Source organism: Elaeis guineensis, chromosome 12 (assembly GCF_000442705.2).
Source record: "Elaeis guineensis isolate ETL-2024a chromosome 12, EG11, whole genome shotgun sequence".
Lineage (NCBI taxonomy): Eukaryota > Viridiplantae > Streptophyta > Magnoliopsida > Arecales > Arecaceae > Elaeis > Elaeis guineensis.
The window spans coordinates 52706647-52724742 of NC_026004.2; the positions used below are offsets into that span (position 1 = coordinate 52706647).

Below are 18096 nucleotides of genomic sequence, written 5' to 3' on the forward strand. Positions count from 1 at the left end.
AAATAAATCAAATTTCAAAGTGATAAGATCGAGATTTTTTCATTGAGTTCATAAATCAAATAAAGAAAAAAAAGTCAAAGGAGAGAGAATTCATGAGATACAATCCAAATTGATCAGGTGACACGGTCTAACATCTTGATTGGTCCAATCAAAATAATCTAATCAAATAATGGTTAAACCAGTATAAAATTATGGATGATCAAATCTAGTGGTTCTTGATCTGATCAAGATCGGTACTAGCATGCTGTCCGACGATCATGGATCAAGATGCTTTTACTAGAATCATTCAAACTCATCATCACTCTTCTCATAATTCTAGAAAATCTTAAGAGAGAAATAATCTAGAGAGAGAAAATTTTAGATAGAAAAAATAGAGAGAGAAATTAGAGAGAGAAAGAGAGGAAAGAGAGAGAGGATAGGAGAGAGAGTCTTTTTTTTTCTTTCTTTCTTTCTCTTTTTTTTCCTTTTCTTTTCTTCTTTTTCTTTCTTTTCTTTTCCTTTTTTTCTTTCTTCCTTCTTCTTCTTCCTTCATTTAAAGAGAACAAGAGATCTTTGAGTCCTCTTCATCTTCTCCGACTCCAAAGGAGTTTTGCCCAAAGAAGGTGGTCGGAGGTGCGACACATGGCGACGAGATCATAGATCTCCGATCCAACGAACAACGACGACGGACGACGGCGGAATCAAATCAAACATGGAAGGAAAATAGGGTATGTTTGAAATATGATTTTCTTGCTAAAATCAACAAATAAGCCAATTAAAATTCATCTTAATAATCAAAAGAACTTGATGAAGGACTTCCTTAAGGGGTTTTTACCTGATTCTCGGTGATGCTCAGCCCATGATTCATCGAACACGGTGATGATAATCCAAAATAAAAGAGATGAATGGAGAAAGGAAGACAGCGAGAGAGAGAGGGAGATCGGCTATGGGTGGTTGCCAGAGCCGGTGGGGTTCAAAGGCAGGATTGGCCCCTCTTTAAAGACAGCCGAAGGAGGTATTGGAGTCCTCCTCGACTTCGATCTCCATCGAAAAATCACAGAAAAGTGGACTCCCACGGGGAGTCCAATTTGTTTTCCTTTCTTTTTTTTTTTCTATCTTTTCCATGGTTTGAGATCTATGCTTGTGGAGGTTGGGATCAAGTGAATTAGGTTCGATTGGGCTGGGTATTACATTCTTCCCCTCTAAAAAAAATTTTATCCCGAAATTTTCTATCAAAGATTTTCGAACTTTAAAGTTTTATAATCATGATCTCACTTCTTATAAGAATAAAGTTCAATATCTCATGACTTGACTCTTCTTACAGATGATCAAAATCAAACCCATCTCTCGTAAATTAAAAAAAAAATCAACATCTTAATTTTAAAATAAAAATTTTTCTTTTTTTTCATCAAAATATCAACCGCTCTAAATTAATCAACCCATCATAAGATAGGATAACATGCTTATATGAATCATACAGTGACATCCAAATCAGTCGAGATTTCAAAAATATTTTCTCTCATTCATGCTTTCAAAAGTTAAAGATTCACCATTCTAATCTCATGCTCAAATTTTTTAATATTTTAATTCTCAATGCAACTTCATCGTTAAATCATTTTATAAGGAAAAGATCAATATCACCGATGTTGATTAGAATCAAAACCATTATTTTTTATCATTAAAATTTATCTCTCAATTTTAGATAATGATATCAAATTTCTCACCAAAAATCCTTAATTACTCATGACTTAATCAATTTATCACAAGATTATAAATAAATTTTACTATACTCTCGGTAAATAAACATTTGAGTAATAAAAATCTAAGATCAAAATCAAAGTTCGATAAACAATCTCAAATTCTTTTTAATAGATAGAGAAGTATAAGATTCACTTCTAGGATAAAGAAAATCTATCTCTAAATATTCTAAATCTAAAATAAAAAAATCAAGGATCCACTCATTCTAGAATTAGGATGCTAAGTATTTTCTTAGCATAGTAGATGGAAGCACTACTTTTGAAAATCATATTAAGGATATCTAAAATAATCTAGAATTTCAAAAATATTCTTTCTAATATCGATAATTTTTTTATACCAAATCATATCATCTATTAGAATTCTTTAACTTAAAGAATCAATATTTCTGACTTACTAAAAATAATTCAGATCACCATACTTTCGCTATGCACTCTGTTCTAACAATCAAACTTTTTTTAAAATTTATAAAATAATTTTGATCAAATTATTTCTTTATCTTATCAATAAAAAATATCTAAAATCTTAAATTTTAATTAAAGTCAAAGGTTAACTTTCAATTCTCATTCTTACTTTTGCTGGTGTACAATAATTTTGATTAACCCTTGAGTCCAATATTATATTCAAAACTATCATATAGATCTACTATAATCTAATATGAATCAAATCTTAATTTTTGTATCAATTCAATTAGATAATTTTAAATCAAAATCCTATAAGTGAAATCAATAAGAAAATCCTTCGATGCTTCATCAAGTTAGGACATAATCAAAACATACAAGTAATTTCAAATCATTATCTTTTCTAAAGTTTCTATCATCAAGATTCTTAATATCTATCAAATATCCTTTCATAACAATCATACAAGCCTTAGGAATATCAAATCTCTATTCAATAGTAGATTCAATCAGAGACCCCATTGACAAAAGCAAAGGAACCGCATATCAATTTCTAAATCTAAAATTTTAAATTACAAATTCACATGGATCCCAAAATCTCGAATAAAATATAATATAATTTTTTATCTTAATCGAAAAATAGCAGTCAAAGATTTCACTAACAATCTCAACAACAATAGCAAAAAATTCTATGATTAACTTAGATATGAAATCTTTAAATTGAAATTTCATACACATCATATAATCTCCTAGAGACACAAATAAGATCTATTATCTAGATCCAAGGATGATAATTAAAGATTTCACCAAAATGAATATTCTATAATCTTATAATCAATTTCTTCAATGACAAATAAACTTTTTTACAATATCCATAACTATATGTTTGTTTCTATATGCAAGCTTCATACATAATCAACATACTGATATAAATTTCAAAAATTTATTCCAATCAAATATCATAAAAGATTTTCTTAGTCTAACTTGAAATAATATATTATTAATGAATCTTTACCTTGCCAATATTGATTTCTAAATCAAGAGCAACACCACAGTGTTCTTCCAAATCCAATTTCTTTTGCGCTTGCAATTCATTTAAACAATTAATGATCGACTTAATAATAGCATTACACAATAAAATTTCAAAATCAATCATCATGCAATTACTTTAGATCAAATTCAACAAATCATAACATAATCCTTAGATTGTCCATCATATTTTAAACTCTATGTGTCATAATCTCTTATGGTCCTTCCATACATAATCTCAATGTTTAACCAAAAATCATAAAGATTTCTCACACTATAATCATCATAGATCTATACCACAATATCCCTAATGTCTATCCACTTACACTCATTCTATATTTGATTCTACAATCTTAGTTCATCCACTAATACTTTGATACCACTTTAATTGTCACACCCCCAACCCGAGGTTATGAGTCGAAGGTCATGGCAAGCACCACATACTCATAAGAAACTCTCCCCACAAGCATGCAAGACATCTCATCATGCTATCATAAAACAACAGTGGAATAATTAATCAATAATTTAAATAAAAAATATAACAATCTAAATTTTAACTTTAATATCTTAATAAATTCAACAATGTTCAATAGGCCTTACATCAAAATTTAATAAGACTTTCAATCTACAATAAAAGTATGGAGATTCTGCTTCTAATCACTCTTCTATTTATATCTTGTATCATCTTAACTTCTCAATATCTGTAAAAATAATAAAATAAGAGATAATGAACTAGACAATCTAGTAAGTAATGATCACTTTAAATAGATTTCATCAGATATTAAAGTAAATAATTATTTATAAAAAATAAATATATAGAGTTTATCAATTCAAAATCAATTTCAATTATGCAATACAATTCATGCTAAATTCATTTTCTTTTCAAAAATTTGAGTTTCTTTCGAAATTTTAATTTTTTTCATTCTTAAGTTCTTTTCATCAACTATGAGTTATGACCATATTTTTTGTGGCAGGATTATAATACCGCATATTATCTTGCGGTGGGCTGCAAATCATCTGGCAGCAAAGTCCTTCAGAACCGCTGGTTTCACTGGCAGTTTGTCGCTGATCTCACGGCGACATAAATCCTTAGGATAAATTAATTGCCAATGTATTTGCTCCCATTAGCAGGATCCTTTACATAGTCAGGTTATTAATTCATATCATTCTTATATCAAAATTCTTCATAAATCATGTTTCTTATTCTAATTCGATAAAAAAATATATAATCATGTGGTATCGAAATCAATCAATATAATGCATAACAAAATCAATATGTTCAATCATACTTCATCATAACATATCAAAATAAGATATTTTTCATAACAAAATATCATTCATCCAATTCATGCATCATTTCACAAATCATGTCAGAAAAATATATTATAGATTATCGATAAATCTAAAAAAAATGAAGTATCACTTACCTCATACGCATTCTAACAAATCCATGTATTCTAAAAGTTTTTTTCAAAATCTTTGATTCATAGTTCATATTGCGGTATCCTATGATCAGACATTTATAACCCTATATAAGATTAAGCCTAATAATTAGAAAGGATATGAGTAATTAAGAAAGATAAAATTGATGGATACCCACATCCTTTAGTTCAGATTGATTTGATCATCTAATTTCATCTTATCAAAATCTAATTAAAATATAGATGGTCCAGAGTTTGGCTTCTGGATCAAATCAGATTTCAAAGTGACAGGATCGAGATTCTTTCATTGAGTTCATAATCGAGTAAAGAGAAAAAAGTCAGAGGAGAGAGAATTCATGAGGTACAATCCAAATTGATCATGTGACACGGTCTAACATCTTGATTGCTCCAATCAAAATAATCTAATCAAGTCATGGTTAAAACAATATATAGATGATTCAAAACAAAATCATGGATGATCAAATCTAGTAGTTCGTAGTCTGATCAAGATGGATGCTAGCATGCTATCCAACGATCATGAATCAAAACGCTTTCACTAGAATCATTCAAACTTATCATCACTCTTCTCATAATTCTAGAAAATCCTAGGAGAGAGACATAATCTAGAGAGAAAAAATTTTTAGAGAGAGAAAGTAGAGAAAAAAGTAGAGAGAGAAAAGAGAGAGAAGATAGGAGAGAGAGTCTATTTTTTTTCTTTTTTTCTCTATTTTTTTTCTTTTATTCTTTTTCTTTCTTTTCTTTTCTTTTTTCTCTTTCTTCCTTCTTCTTCTTCCTTCATTTAAATAGAACAGGGGATCTTTGGGTCCCCTTCATCTTCCCCGACTCTAAAGGAGTCTTGCCCAGAGAAGGTGATCAAAGGTGCAGCACACAGCGGTGAGGTCATAGACCTCTGATCCAACAAACAACAGCGACGGACGATGTCAGAATCAAATCAAACATGGAAGGAAAATAGGATATATTTGAAATTTGATTTTCTTGCCAAAATCAATAAATAAACCAGCTAAAATCCATCTTAATAATCAAAGGAACTTGATGAAGGATTTCCTTAAGGGGTTTTTACCTGATTCTCGATGATTCTCAACCCATGATTCGTCGAATATGGTGATGATAATTCGAAACAAAAGAGACGAATAGAGAGAGAAAGATGGAGAGAGAGAGAGAGGGAGATTGGCTATGGGTTATTGTCAGAACCAGTGGGGTTCAAAAGCAGGATTGACCCCTCTTTAAAGAGAGCCGAAGGAGGTATTAGAGTCCTCCTCGGCTCCGATCTCCATTGGAAAATCACCAGAAAGTGGACTCCCAAAGGGAGTCCAATTTGTTTTCCTTTCTTTTTTTTTTTCTATTTTTTCCATGTTTTGAGATCTATGTTTGTGGGGATTGGGATCAAGTGGATTAGGTCCGATTGGGCTGGGTATTATGCTTCCACTGTGATTCATTAACGTCACACTGTTCTAGGGCTCTCTTCTCCTTTGCAGAGTATTTGATATATCCATCGTAGAAGGCATCCGCACTTGGTCTTCCTGCACTTCGGTGGCCATAGGACGTCACTACAGGAGCTGTGCTTCATAACGATGCATAGCACAAGACAAGCAGTGCGAACCATTTAAAAAAAAGACAAATACAGCTCGCTGTAGTCTTCCCACCAAAGAAAGATATACCTACCTTCCGGCCCATCAACCATTGGATCATCCACTGCACAGCCCTCAAAGCACTCCAAACTCCATCATTCATACGCTACACAAACCTCCAAATGAAATGGGGATGAACGGATGGTCAAGGAAGCGAAAGGTGTATCGTTCTTTCGTGCAAAGGATACAACCAGCCTCTTGCACGATAAAAGGACCTGTACCATCAGGCTTTCAAACTAGACTCATGACCAATGAAGAATGCGCAATTTTTGAAAAACCATGCACAATATAAAGTTCAAACGATAATTTCATTAAAACAAATCCTAAAACCAGCAGTGCAGCATAATTTTGGTGTTTGTCTTAGTCCCCAATTTCAACATCTCGTAAAATCATGCACTCACTTTCACGAAGAAAAATACTATACGGATGACAAGATGAGTGATGTCATCCTCACACAAAAGCCCCATTTTAGCATGCGTATTACTCACATCCTCTTCCAAAATTACTGTCACTGGTTTCTCCTTTTTCTAGCTTTACTACTGTTTTTTCCTCCTTTCAAATTGCGCAACCTACCCACCGATTGGTTTCCGCAACAAAGGCATTTTTGTGAGTGCAAGTTTTTATACTCGACGTCACGTTCTTAATTGTCACTGCTACCACCGCTATTCTCCTACCGGCCCAAATTCAAAACAGCTAGAATTGAACATAAAAGTTAGCAATAAGAGAAAGCTTTGTGATGTAACACAATTTCTTCGCTTCATAAAGCTGGGTCTTTAATACTAAATTACCCTTTGGTTAAGCTATCAAACCACCAGATTGCACAATCCATCATCAGCCGAAGTCAAGTACCTCAATTCCACCCTCTGTGCATTGATTTATTGACCAAGATAAAACAGTGGACAAGAAAACACAACCATCTCAAGTGTGTAAAATAAAAGAAAAGAAAAAAGGAACTTTCCTCGCCCAAATGCCTTGGAGATGCTACAGCTCTCCTGCACCTGACAGAAAATGAAAACCAATGAAGAGATCTCCAATTCTGCATCGTGAGGTAACAGAACAAGGCAATATTAAATAATCTTTTATTTGGATCCTGCTTACTACAAAGAAATACAATCATCGTTGAATAAACAGAAAGGAAGAAGTGGGAGTTACATCCTTGTACCAAATTGCATTTCGGGTAGCCTAAGATTTCTAATGAATGCATGTTGGTCACAGATATTGTTACTATCATGAAGATTGTGATGATAAAACTTACATTAGCAAGAAAGCAAACCTTCGTCACCCAAAAAGCAATATCACATTATCTACTCAGATCCCTCCACAGGTGTGGCAGTTTCTACTTCCTTCAGATTTTCCAATGTTGTGATGCGCCCATTCAGAGCTTCATAGCGCTCATCAAGTGTTTCATAAATCCCTCTTACCTGAAAAAACAAAGCATCAATTGCTATCCAACTGATCTGCAGCTTAAGATGTGTATTATTTATGCAGGCTAGAAGAGGTCCAAATCAAATTTAAACCTCCATTTACGCTGTCTGCCACTGAATGCAGATTGATTTTCATTCAGGTAGAGAAATAAATCATATTATACTTGAAATCAAAGAATGAACAAAAAAAATGGTAGTTTCCTTTAAAAAAGCAGCAGACACAATAGCATTTCTATATTATAAGTGGCAAATCAACATGGACCTTTTCATGTCTAAGGCTAAACTATTTCATTCTTTTGGTAGGTTTATGGCCCATACCATGTCAAATGATCCACTGAGATATAACAGGTTTCCCACAAAGGACAAAGGATAGTGTACAGAGCCACCTTATGGATCAGTATGCACTATAATGAGCAACATTAATTCTTGCGACATGTACCCATCAAAGGAACACAAAGTAAAGGCACTAGTGCTACATTATCCATGATCATATGGGATCATCACAGCTATTCCTATGACATGGTTGTGGAAGGGTGAAAGATGCCAAAGACCTGTTGGCCTATGACACCTGGTGACAGTAAATTAACAGTTACTTTACAAACCTTGGGCAATGCCAGAAGCCCAAAAGCTTCCATTTGAAAGTCTCAACATGTCTCAAATCTCTCAAACATATCACAGCACAATTGTGCACTAGATTTACGCCTGAATTCTCCAGACAAAATAGATTATTTCTCCATCAGCATGTGTTGCCAGCAGGAGCACACCATGAAATTGTCAACAAGTTGTGAGCTGCAAAGGTGTGAGGTAGGCACACGATTCCTCAATATGGTAAGACTTAAGCCTCAAGGTGTAAAGAGTAAGTTTCAATAGGATTTTTCCTTTCCTAAGGTAAAAGATAGTCATGCCAAAAAGTGAAATTTAGGATTCTAACGTTATTTGGCAATAGGAAACCAAACTTAGCTATCACTGGCCTGTGACTTTACATGCCAGAATTCATTCATAAGTCCGCAGTATATCAAAGCTTTAGGTATATAATAATGGAACCTCCAGTGTCACATATCCAGCTTCAGCAAACTTTCATTTATGAGAAACCATCCCCCTTTCTCACATTCTGAGAAGATTATCCAGCGTCCTTTCTGTTGCTTTCTTGTGCTAGCAATGAAAAAGTGAACTTTAAAATGTGAAAGAGAGAAACCCCTTGATCATTTTTAAAAGACAAGTATACCTTCCTCCTGCCTTTCTTTTAAATATGTGAATTTTTGACTTTCTGGATCCCATCGATTTAACTGAATAAATAATAGAAAATCTTGAGTTCAGGTGTAAATGATGCAAGCAAAAACCCTTTCATATCTCTTTCCACTCACAACTGGAAAAGCTCTTCATGCATTAATTGATTAAATTCACACTAAACATTTCTACTTCTTAACATCTCAAATTCTTAACCTACCACGTTTCTGCTGCAACTTAAATCTCTCATCTCTAGCAGCTACCCTCTTCTAATTGAAAAAATTCATAGACCTTTAGTGATTAAATCTCATTTTTATAAACAAATTTACACTCTCTCGCTAGAACATCTTATCCCTTTTTAATGGTTGCAAAATCATAGCTGATGTATATCCAATGAGACAAAACATAAGATGTAGATCTGGTATCATAAATCAAATCTAAAATCGCGTACATCTGAATCAAAGAGATTCTAATGGAGAAACTTCCACAAGTCTGGGATTTAATTTTAGATCCACAGAAATTTCATCAAAATATTACTTCCATATATTATTATGGCAAAAGCAGCTTCAGCCCATTCATGCAATCACCAATGTAACTGGTCCCTATGGAAGCCTCTGCTTTCACTTCTATCCCCACAGGTGCCACATGCCCTCTTCCATTATAAGAATAAGGTAAGCCCTCTTTAAAGTGGCTGACCGCTTCTAAACTCACTCCAATAAAATAGGTGCCGTCAAAAACAAGTTGGTTGGTCTACATTATCAGTCCACCGCCACTTGCATTAAACAGCAACTAGAAACTATTCCTAACCCTTAAATACAATACAAATTGAATTACTAGAAACTCATAAAGATTAAACCGCAGGAAACTAAGGGACTCAAACACGAGATATCATGTCCCTATTATCACTTTGCCTTCTCCATTTAAGAGATGGAGCATTTCTTAGTGAACCTAGTCACTTGAGGTCAATATTCTCTAGACTCCAGAGCAAAACTAATAGGAAGCAAGATTGAGTAAACTGCCTCAATTATTTGCCCACCATGTGATCTAAGAAAAGTGGCATCCAGAACATACAGCTTGAAATGGTCTTTTGGTTCCAATTATCTCCTTTGCTGTGCTACTTTATCTTGGTTTGTCTAAATGAAAGACCTTTTCTCATGGTATGCCTAAGCAAGCATTGTCAACATCTTATTCCTTGGTGTTCATGTATTCTTCTTCATTTTCCTACTAGCATAGACTAAAAAAGTAGGGAAAGTAGTGGCAAAGTGGCCAACTTGTCCAAATCACAAGCATGCCAGAGCCACTTTCTTCTCTAATATTTCTTAATTTTCTTGTCGAATAGTTCCTGCTGCTGTCCTGGATGTCCAGGTTTAGAACTAGGTATTCCATGTTGTTCAGCAATACTAGCATGCCATGGAAGATTTTCCTAAATTTGCAATGCAATTTGTTCTCCATCATCCACAGCTTGATATCACCATCTAATCTCAAGTCTTACACCAGCCTATATTTTGTAGCCAAACTTCTCCTTAATAAACATTAGCCCACACCTACAACTTGAAAATTTCTCTCATACTCATGCAAAATGAAATTTAACAAAATCCATTGAATGGGGGAGCCCCTTGAGCTATTCATCATGTCCCACATAATCATTTAGCCTCATTGACATCAGCCATTTGACTTCTGAATAAAACTATACCACGTGTGCAAGCATTTTCAATGCCCATTTCAGCTTCAATGTACCAAATTTCTATCAAATGATGACATGTAGAAATGTTTAAAACAAAAAACAATCCAAGAATCCCCTTAGGATTTATCAATTAATAAAACTACCCCACATTAACAAGTTGACAACTTCTCATACACTTATCCACATTATCCTTGCCTTGACGAGGGAAATGTAATTTAGCAAATCTAAATCCATGGGTTAAAAAGTCCCTTCAAACAGTCATCATGACATCCAGCACAATCACTTACACCTATTGGCACAAGCCAGGAGGTCTAGCATGAGCTTCAGAGCTAGACCTAGAAATTGAAAGCAACTAATTTGAAAAACTAAAAGGCAAAGGAAAGTAAGCAACTAATGCTATGAGATGCTAGCAGCTCCACTGCCTTGCTACCAACAGGGCTCCATTGTTGCAAGGACTCTGGCAATTGTCACTTTCAAAGCACTCCATGACTAAGGACTCCTACAACCAGCCACTCCCCAACATCCACCAAGGCTTGCACAATATCCGTCACACAAAGAAAGCCACAAACTAACATGTACTCAAGAGAAAGCAAATTCACAAATTCATTGATGTAAAGAAGAAGGGGTACATAGAGGATCTTTTCAGGCTCTAGGGCCCCTTATGTTAAAAACTTGAAAGATAAGTCCCAAATCCACTAAAACAAACTACCACATTGAAAGGCTACTTATAGAAGAAAATTGGTTCTGATAGTGGCATAGATGCCCTCAAAATAGTTTGGATGAGTTATGATGCCATCATATTGGATCTGATAGTGTCTAGGCTACCATCAGATTAGCTGGTTTTTTTAGCCTAGCTCGATGTTGACTTTCAGAGTATTTGGACAGTGATGCTCCTGCCTTCTATATATTTTGGATGGTGAGTAGTTCACATTGAATGTGTTTGAGTGTAGCTCAAATCTGGCTTGTTCAATTTGCTTCTAGAGGTCTCCATTATCGTCAGATCCTTCTGATGGTGCACATGCTTCCAATGGTGACCTTGACACCATCAAAAGGGTTCTGATAAGGCTGTGCTTGCCGTCAGTTCATTTATGGGCTCTATTGACCCTAGCTTGAGCCTAGGGCGGGTCTGGCTCGGATCACTTATCTACATTACCAAATTGACTCTCGAATGAAACTCTAGCACATGCGAAGCCCTTTCGATGCTCATGTCAACTTTGATGGACCAAACCTTCTATCAGCTACGGCCTGCATACATACCAATAAGAAACAATCTAAGAATGTCTTAGGATTCATATATTTTATAACCTGAAATCTCAAGCATCACCTTCTTTTTAGCCAATTGCAAAGGATCAAAAGGGTTCCTAGGCCAGCAAGAACCATGAAAGTATCTCATACATCATGAATATAAGTGGCTAAAAAGGGCTTTTCTAAGAAAAGCTCCTTAAACAACCCCAAAATAAATATACAAACAAATAACATAAACTTGATTTATTTAATGTCCTATAGATGTTATCTTGTAGTTTGATAAAAATAAAAGAACAGAAGAAACACAGAAAAAACAGCCTTTAAATCAGCCTTTACTTGTACTGAGTTACGAAGAGGGTGAGCCTCGACACAATGGTAAGGTTGCTCGACTATGATTTAGGCATTGTAGGTAACAAACATAGAAATAGCCTTTCCACATGCAGGGTAGGGCTGCATAAATCTGACCTTCCCAAGCCTATAATGATGGGAGCCTCATAAGCTGGGCCATCCCTAGCTTTACCAAGTTATGGAATTCAACAAACAGCTATCCAAATATTGAAAAATTCACCTATACTAGAATATTGAGGGGTTTTCGGATGGAAGCATCAACCAATGTGTTTGACTTATGATTTGCCTCATACTTTTAATCAAATGAAGCTATCTCATTTTTAACTCTAATAATATGGATGCCCTACTAAGGATTTTAAGATAAATCTTGTCCACAGATTATTGGAAATTTAACATCTCATAACATGATGATTTCCTTCAAAATCTTGGTGAAGATACATTGATGCATGTTGCTGATGCTACTAGGTAGTCATATGTATCATCATGATGAAGATTGTACAACTTGAATGCTTAGGCACAATGTGGGAAGATATGAGATCTTGGGAAAAATAACTTTCTTCATCCTAGAATGACTGTGGGTGCTAGGATAAACATAATAGAGTTAAATTTTTGTTTGGTTACAAGTAGCTATACCTATAATAAAGTAATGATTACTCACATTGATAATTTATTGTTTGGAAATTGTTGAATGATAAGAAAAGAAAAATCAACCTTTTGGTAGAATGGGTAAATTTTCACTTAAAATATTGTGTTATACTAAAATACTAGTAAGTATCAAGTGTTAAATTAATATTTTCTAAAACAATTGCATTACTAATATACACTTTTTACTATTTCATATTATAGTATATCAATATTAATATGATACTATTAGTTATTATGATCCTATTATATACTATATTATCAACATGATATATAATTGTATTATTCTAACGTAATTGATGCTATATTATTTTAATATTCAAATATAATATAATAAATCATAATCTAAAATAAAATCATGGTTTACATACCAGATTGTACTGCTCCATATAGAAATATTGTACCATAACCCTAGTAAACCAATACTCATGGGGACATCCTGAGTGTCAAAATCATGAACAAACTAGTAGCGACTTTATGCCAGCATGGTCTAGGTACAAGTACCGAAATCAGTATTATGAACCTTGAATAATATTATTATAGGTTTTAACTACAGACTAAATATTAGCTATTGTTAAAAGATTTAATGATTCAGAATTGGAGAATTTTTCAAATTAGAGTTCCATACCATTGATTGTGATCAAGATCACTACAAATGCCTAGAAACCAAAAATCATATTACTTGATAGTTTAATCCAAGGTCGGCGGTGTCGTCTTGAATCGCTCAAATCGGGACATACTAAGTCATACTAGAGATGGACTGGTATGGTTTCGGCCTTCACATCAAGAAACCGGCAAGAAAGGGGAAGAGGGAGAAGGAAAGAGAGGAGAAGAAAGAGGGGGTAAGAGAGAGGGAGGGAGAGAGAGGGAAAAACCAATAGAGGGCAGAGGTGGGCCAAGGAGGAGTGCGAAGCGGTAGAGGAAGGGCTCCACCCTCCAATTACTTTATTTCATTCGAAATAAGGGTCCTAGAAGGGGCAAGTGAATTCGGCAACTTAATTTTTTCAAAATAAAAGGGGCCGACAATTAAGGGAAGTCAGCACCCCCCACATAGACTTCACTTAAGTTTTTCAAAAAGAAAAAAAAAAAAGGGACCCCCAAGACCCTATTGGAGGAGCGCGAAGGGGCAGAGGAAGGGCTCCACCCTCCAATTACTTTATTTCGTTCGAAATAGGCATCCTAGAGGGAGCCCCTTTTCATTTTGAAAAAATTAAATGAATTCGGCAACTTATTTTTTTCAAAATAAAAGAGGCCCACAATTAAGTGAACTCAGCACCCCCCATATAGACTTCACTTAAGTTTTTCAAAACAAAAAAGGAGCCTCAGGACCCTATTTCAAAAGAAATAAGAAAACCAAAGGACGAAGCCCTTCCTCCACCGCTCTCCGACCCTCCACGGTCCTCCATCTGCCTTTTCCCTCTCTCCCTCACTCCCCCCTCTCTTTTCCTCTCTCTTGCTCTCCCTCTCTTCGTCCCTTCCTCGACTCTACTATGTCGATACAGTCTCAACATGAAACAGCACAGTACTATCCCGAACCGTACTGCCAAGCAACCGATTTGGGCTCCGATACCAACACAGTGATCCTTGGTCCTATTTAATGCATCAAGTGTAAAAACAATAGATGGCATCAACGAGATGATATGATGCTTTGCATGATCAAGAGCATTGAATCTACAAACATTTGATCTATACATGTTTCAAAATGTGGACCAACAGAGTGGATAATTATATAAATGTAAATTAACAGTATGGATCTTAATCATAATTATATAATCATAATTACATTGTAGAACATTAGCACAATAAACATTGTCTATTTTGCACCTACCTGATACATAGGTTATATATCCCCAAAAGATATAATTTTTTATTAATAAGCATTTATATAAATATAGACTAACATTATGGATCTTTATTTAGATGGCCAATAATTGATTTCTGAATTGTTAAATCTCCAATCAAAAATTTACATTGTGTATTCCAACTATCATATTTTGAATAGTCCGAGATTTAGGTGAGGGGCAGTTTCAGTTTTAGCAAAGCTTAAATTCCAGCTAAAAAAACTTGAATAACCTGATGCCAACCTACTATGGAATAGGTTATCCAGTTATACCATTGTTGGCCAAGACATCCCAGTTTAGTAGTTCCAACCCAAAAAGATGATTGTCTGGTGGCCAATTATGGCCCATCTGACTACCTGTGTTTATCCACTATCTAAACTAAGCCTTAAGGTAATGAATCTTTGTTATCAATGTCACCTTGATCTATATATGATCTGGTATGCTGAGCTAACAAATGCTCTAAATTAGAACAAACAAATTGGCAAAAAGACCACCACAAATTTGATATTTAAATCAGATTTTGCAGAAATTTTCTGGTAATGGTTTCCGCACTGTTTAAGATGACAATACAACCTGATAATGCACTAAATAATGCAGAATCAGTAAAAATCATAGAAGGTTTTCACATCCTAGAGAAAAGAACTAAAATTACAGCTCTATTGCCTATATTAAGCACCAACCATCCTTGAAACCAAAATTTTACGTCCCGGCGGGATAAGGGGGATAGGGGGCATCCCGGCCGTCCCATCTTGTCCCCCCTGTCCCATCCCGTTCCTATGAGAAAACAGAACCAGGACAGGGTCGGAACTCCAAAACCCATCCATACAAAGAAAGAAGAAGAAAGCGGACAAAAACAAAGGTAGATAGATTAAGGAAAAAATGAAAGGAAAGAATAAAAAGAAAAATGAAAGAAAGAAGGGAGAAAAAAAAGAATGGAAGGAAGAAAGAAGGAAAGGGAAAGAAGAAAAAAAGAGAAAAAGGAAGAGATGACAAAAAGAAAAAAAGGAAGGGATGACAAAAAGGTAGAAGAAAAAGAATGAAAAGAAGGAAGAAAAGAAAAAAATAAAGAAAAAAAGAAGAGAGAGAGATGGAGGATATCTACTCAGATGCATGATCGGAACGGCTATCGGGATAGGATGCGACAGTGAAACATCCCATTCCATGGAGATACCGAGACATCTCTATCCCATGGGATTTAAAACCTTACTTGTAACACTCCTCATGACATTAATTCATAAATAATGGCACAAGAAAACACTAATACGTCATTGGAAGAAAGAAATAAATGAGGTAGAAAGTTGGTCAGTTACTTTAGTTTGCTGAGATTGCTGGCCTTAATAGAATTTCTACATCTCAATTATTTGCTCTCCATGTTAGGCAATCTCTTCCACAATGTGTAAGTACTTTCATAAACAGCTACTCACTTCCATGCTTGTTTCTAGGGATGCAAATAGGTTGGCTTAATGTTGGGTTAGAGTTGCCCCAACCTAATCAAACCAACTTGGAAAAGTTTTCCCGAAACCCAAGCCTCACATATGAGATGCTTTATATATGGATCAGACCAATTCCAACCTTGACTTCATAAATTCAAACCAGTTTTAGAAGTAAGCAAGTGCATTGTGGCTCATCAAAAGCACCATAGGCAGTTGATTCATGCATTTGAGATTTGACAATTCATGCCAAAAAATGAGCCAAAGGGAAATAAAGATCTTCATTTCAGAAACGATTTAAGATTTTAAAAAGAGAGAGCAATGCATACATGACACAAGAGGGTTAGATTTATGGAGAAGGAAAAGAGAGTGAAATTAAAAACATACAAGAATAGTTATGGCCAAGATTTTAAATCCCATGGGATATAGGTGGCTCGGTTTCTCCATGGAATAGGATGCTCCGCTGTCCCGCCCCGTCCCAACAATATTTTCGATCATGCATCCCAGTAGATATCTTCCATCTCTCTCACCTTCTTTCCTTTCTTTCTTTATTTTTTCTTTCTTTCCCTCCTTTCTTTCTTTTTTTTCTGTCTTCCTTTTTTCCCTTCTCCCTTTCTTTTTTCTTTCTATCCTTTTCTTTTCTTCTCCCTTCCTTTCTTTCATTTTTCTTATTCTTTCCTTTCATTTTTTTCTTTTCTTCATATTTTCTTCCTTTTGTCCCCATTTCTTCTTTTCTCCCTATGTAGATAGGTTTCAAAGTCCCGACCCCGTCCTGATTCCATTTCTTCATAGGAACGGGAGGGGACAGTCGGCACATCCCTTATCCTGCCAGGATGTAAAACCTTGGTTATGGTTAAGCTTGAATATATAATATATATGCATCATATTAACCATTAGATACAACTTACCATCTATAAAAATATATTAATTTAAGCAAATAGATTGGGATCTTTGGATTTTCTCATTTTCTCCCCAGATGGGATAAATTATTTCACATGCCATAATTAGATTGTACTTAAATTACTTTCATGGGTAAATCTAGCAAAAAACACAAGCAGGATTGCTATTTTGATTCCCATCTAATCACTAATTCACTATAAAGTCTCCCTTCATCTGGTTCAAATCCCTCGCTTCCTATCCTTGGTTTCTTCTTCATCACAAACTCCCTTGCATCAAATCCAACAAGATGTCAATTAGCTTGTCCAAAAGTCAAAATAACAAACGTAGATTCATTTTTGCTCCAATGTACAATGTACTTGCCCTATATTGGGACAAGTCCAGTCAAGGAAAAGGTATGCCAAGACCTGAACTCAATTTACTTAGAGGCCTTAAGCTTGGGTCCAACTTAATCCCAGATATGCAATTTCTCTCAGCCCAAGCCCAGCAAAACAAGCCTCAAGCTAGGCCCCAACTCACTGTATGTACCATGAGAAACAGGACCGATATATCACTTAATTGCTGTCCACAAGAAGGAATAATGATAGGCATGCAGTTTATTTATGATTGTATTCAGCTTTCTGAGGCACTTCCCAAGTGGCGATTGACCATTACTGTTCACAAACGGTTTTGTTATCTTTGGTGTGAGCGTTGTCCATATCTACTTGTTGGGTATAAAATAACCCCAGCCGAAGTTCGTAAAAAGCCGACCCTTCCAGGGCTCTTCCAGCTTCCGACCTTGTGTGGCATCTTTCTGAACTCCTCCGACCATCCGAGCTTCCATAATACCATCCGGACTTCTTCGATAATGAGCTCCTCCATTCATCTACCGAACTGCTCCAAACGCTTTCTGAGCTTCACTATCAGCCTATTTTCTACAGTGATCGACTATCCTCCGAATCTCTTCCAGATTTTTTTCGACCACGAACGACCTTACTCCGAACTTCTTCCGAACTTCGTCAATGTCCGAGCTTCTCCAACAGCAGGACTTCTACAGTAACCAGACTCCATCCAAGTTTCTACGGCGGTTGACCGCCTTCCGGATTTCATCCGAGCTTCTACAAGAGCCGGATCCCAGCCGAACTTCT

At 35.3% G+C, this 18096-nt stretch overlaps 1 protein-coding gene across 3 annotated transcripts in view; it reads right to left on the reverse strand.

Moving 5' to 3' along the window:
- Window positions 1-6970: 6970 nt before the first annotated feature.
- Window positions 6971-18096, reverse strand: part of LOC105032661 (uncharacterized) — a 53999-nt gene continuing 42873 nt past the window's right edge. The window contains exons 2-3 of one of the 3 annotated variants that reach the window (XM_010907168.3): window positions 7487-7652; window positions 6971-7223 (exon numbers count right to left, since the gene is read on the reverse strand). In XM_010907168.3, the coding sequence (XP_010905470.1) occupies window positions 7536-7652 (117 nt within the window). In that variant the 3' untranslated portion in view covers window positions 6971-7223; window positions 7487-7535. Of the gene's footprint in view, window positions 7268-7486; window positions 7653-18096 lie in introns of all 3 variants that reach the window. The other 2 variants (XM_010907169.3, XM_010907167.2) reach the window with 2 other exon arrangements.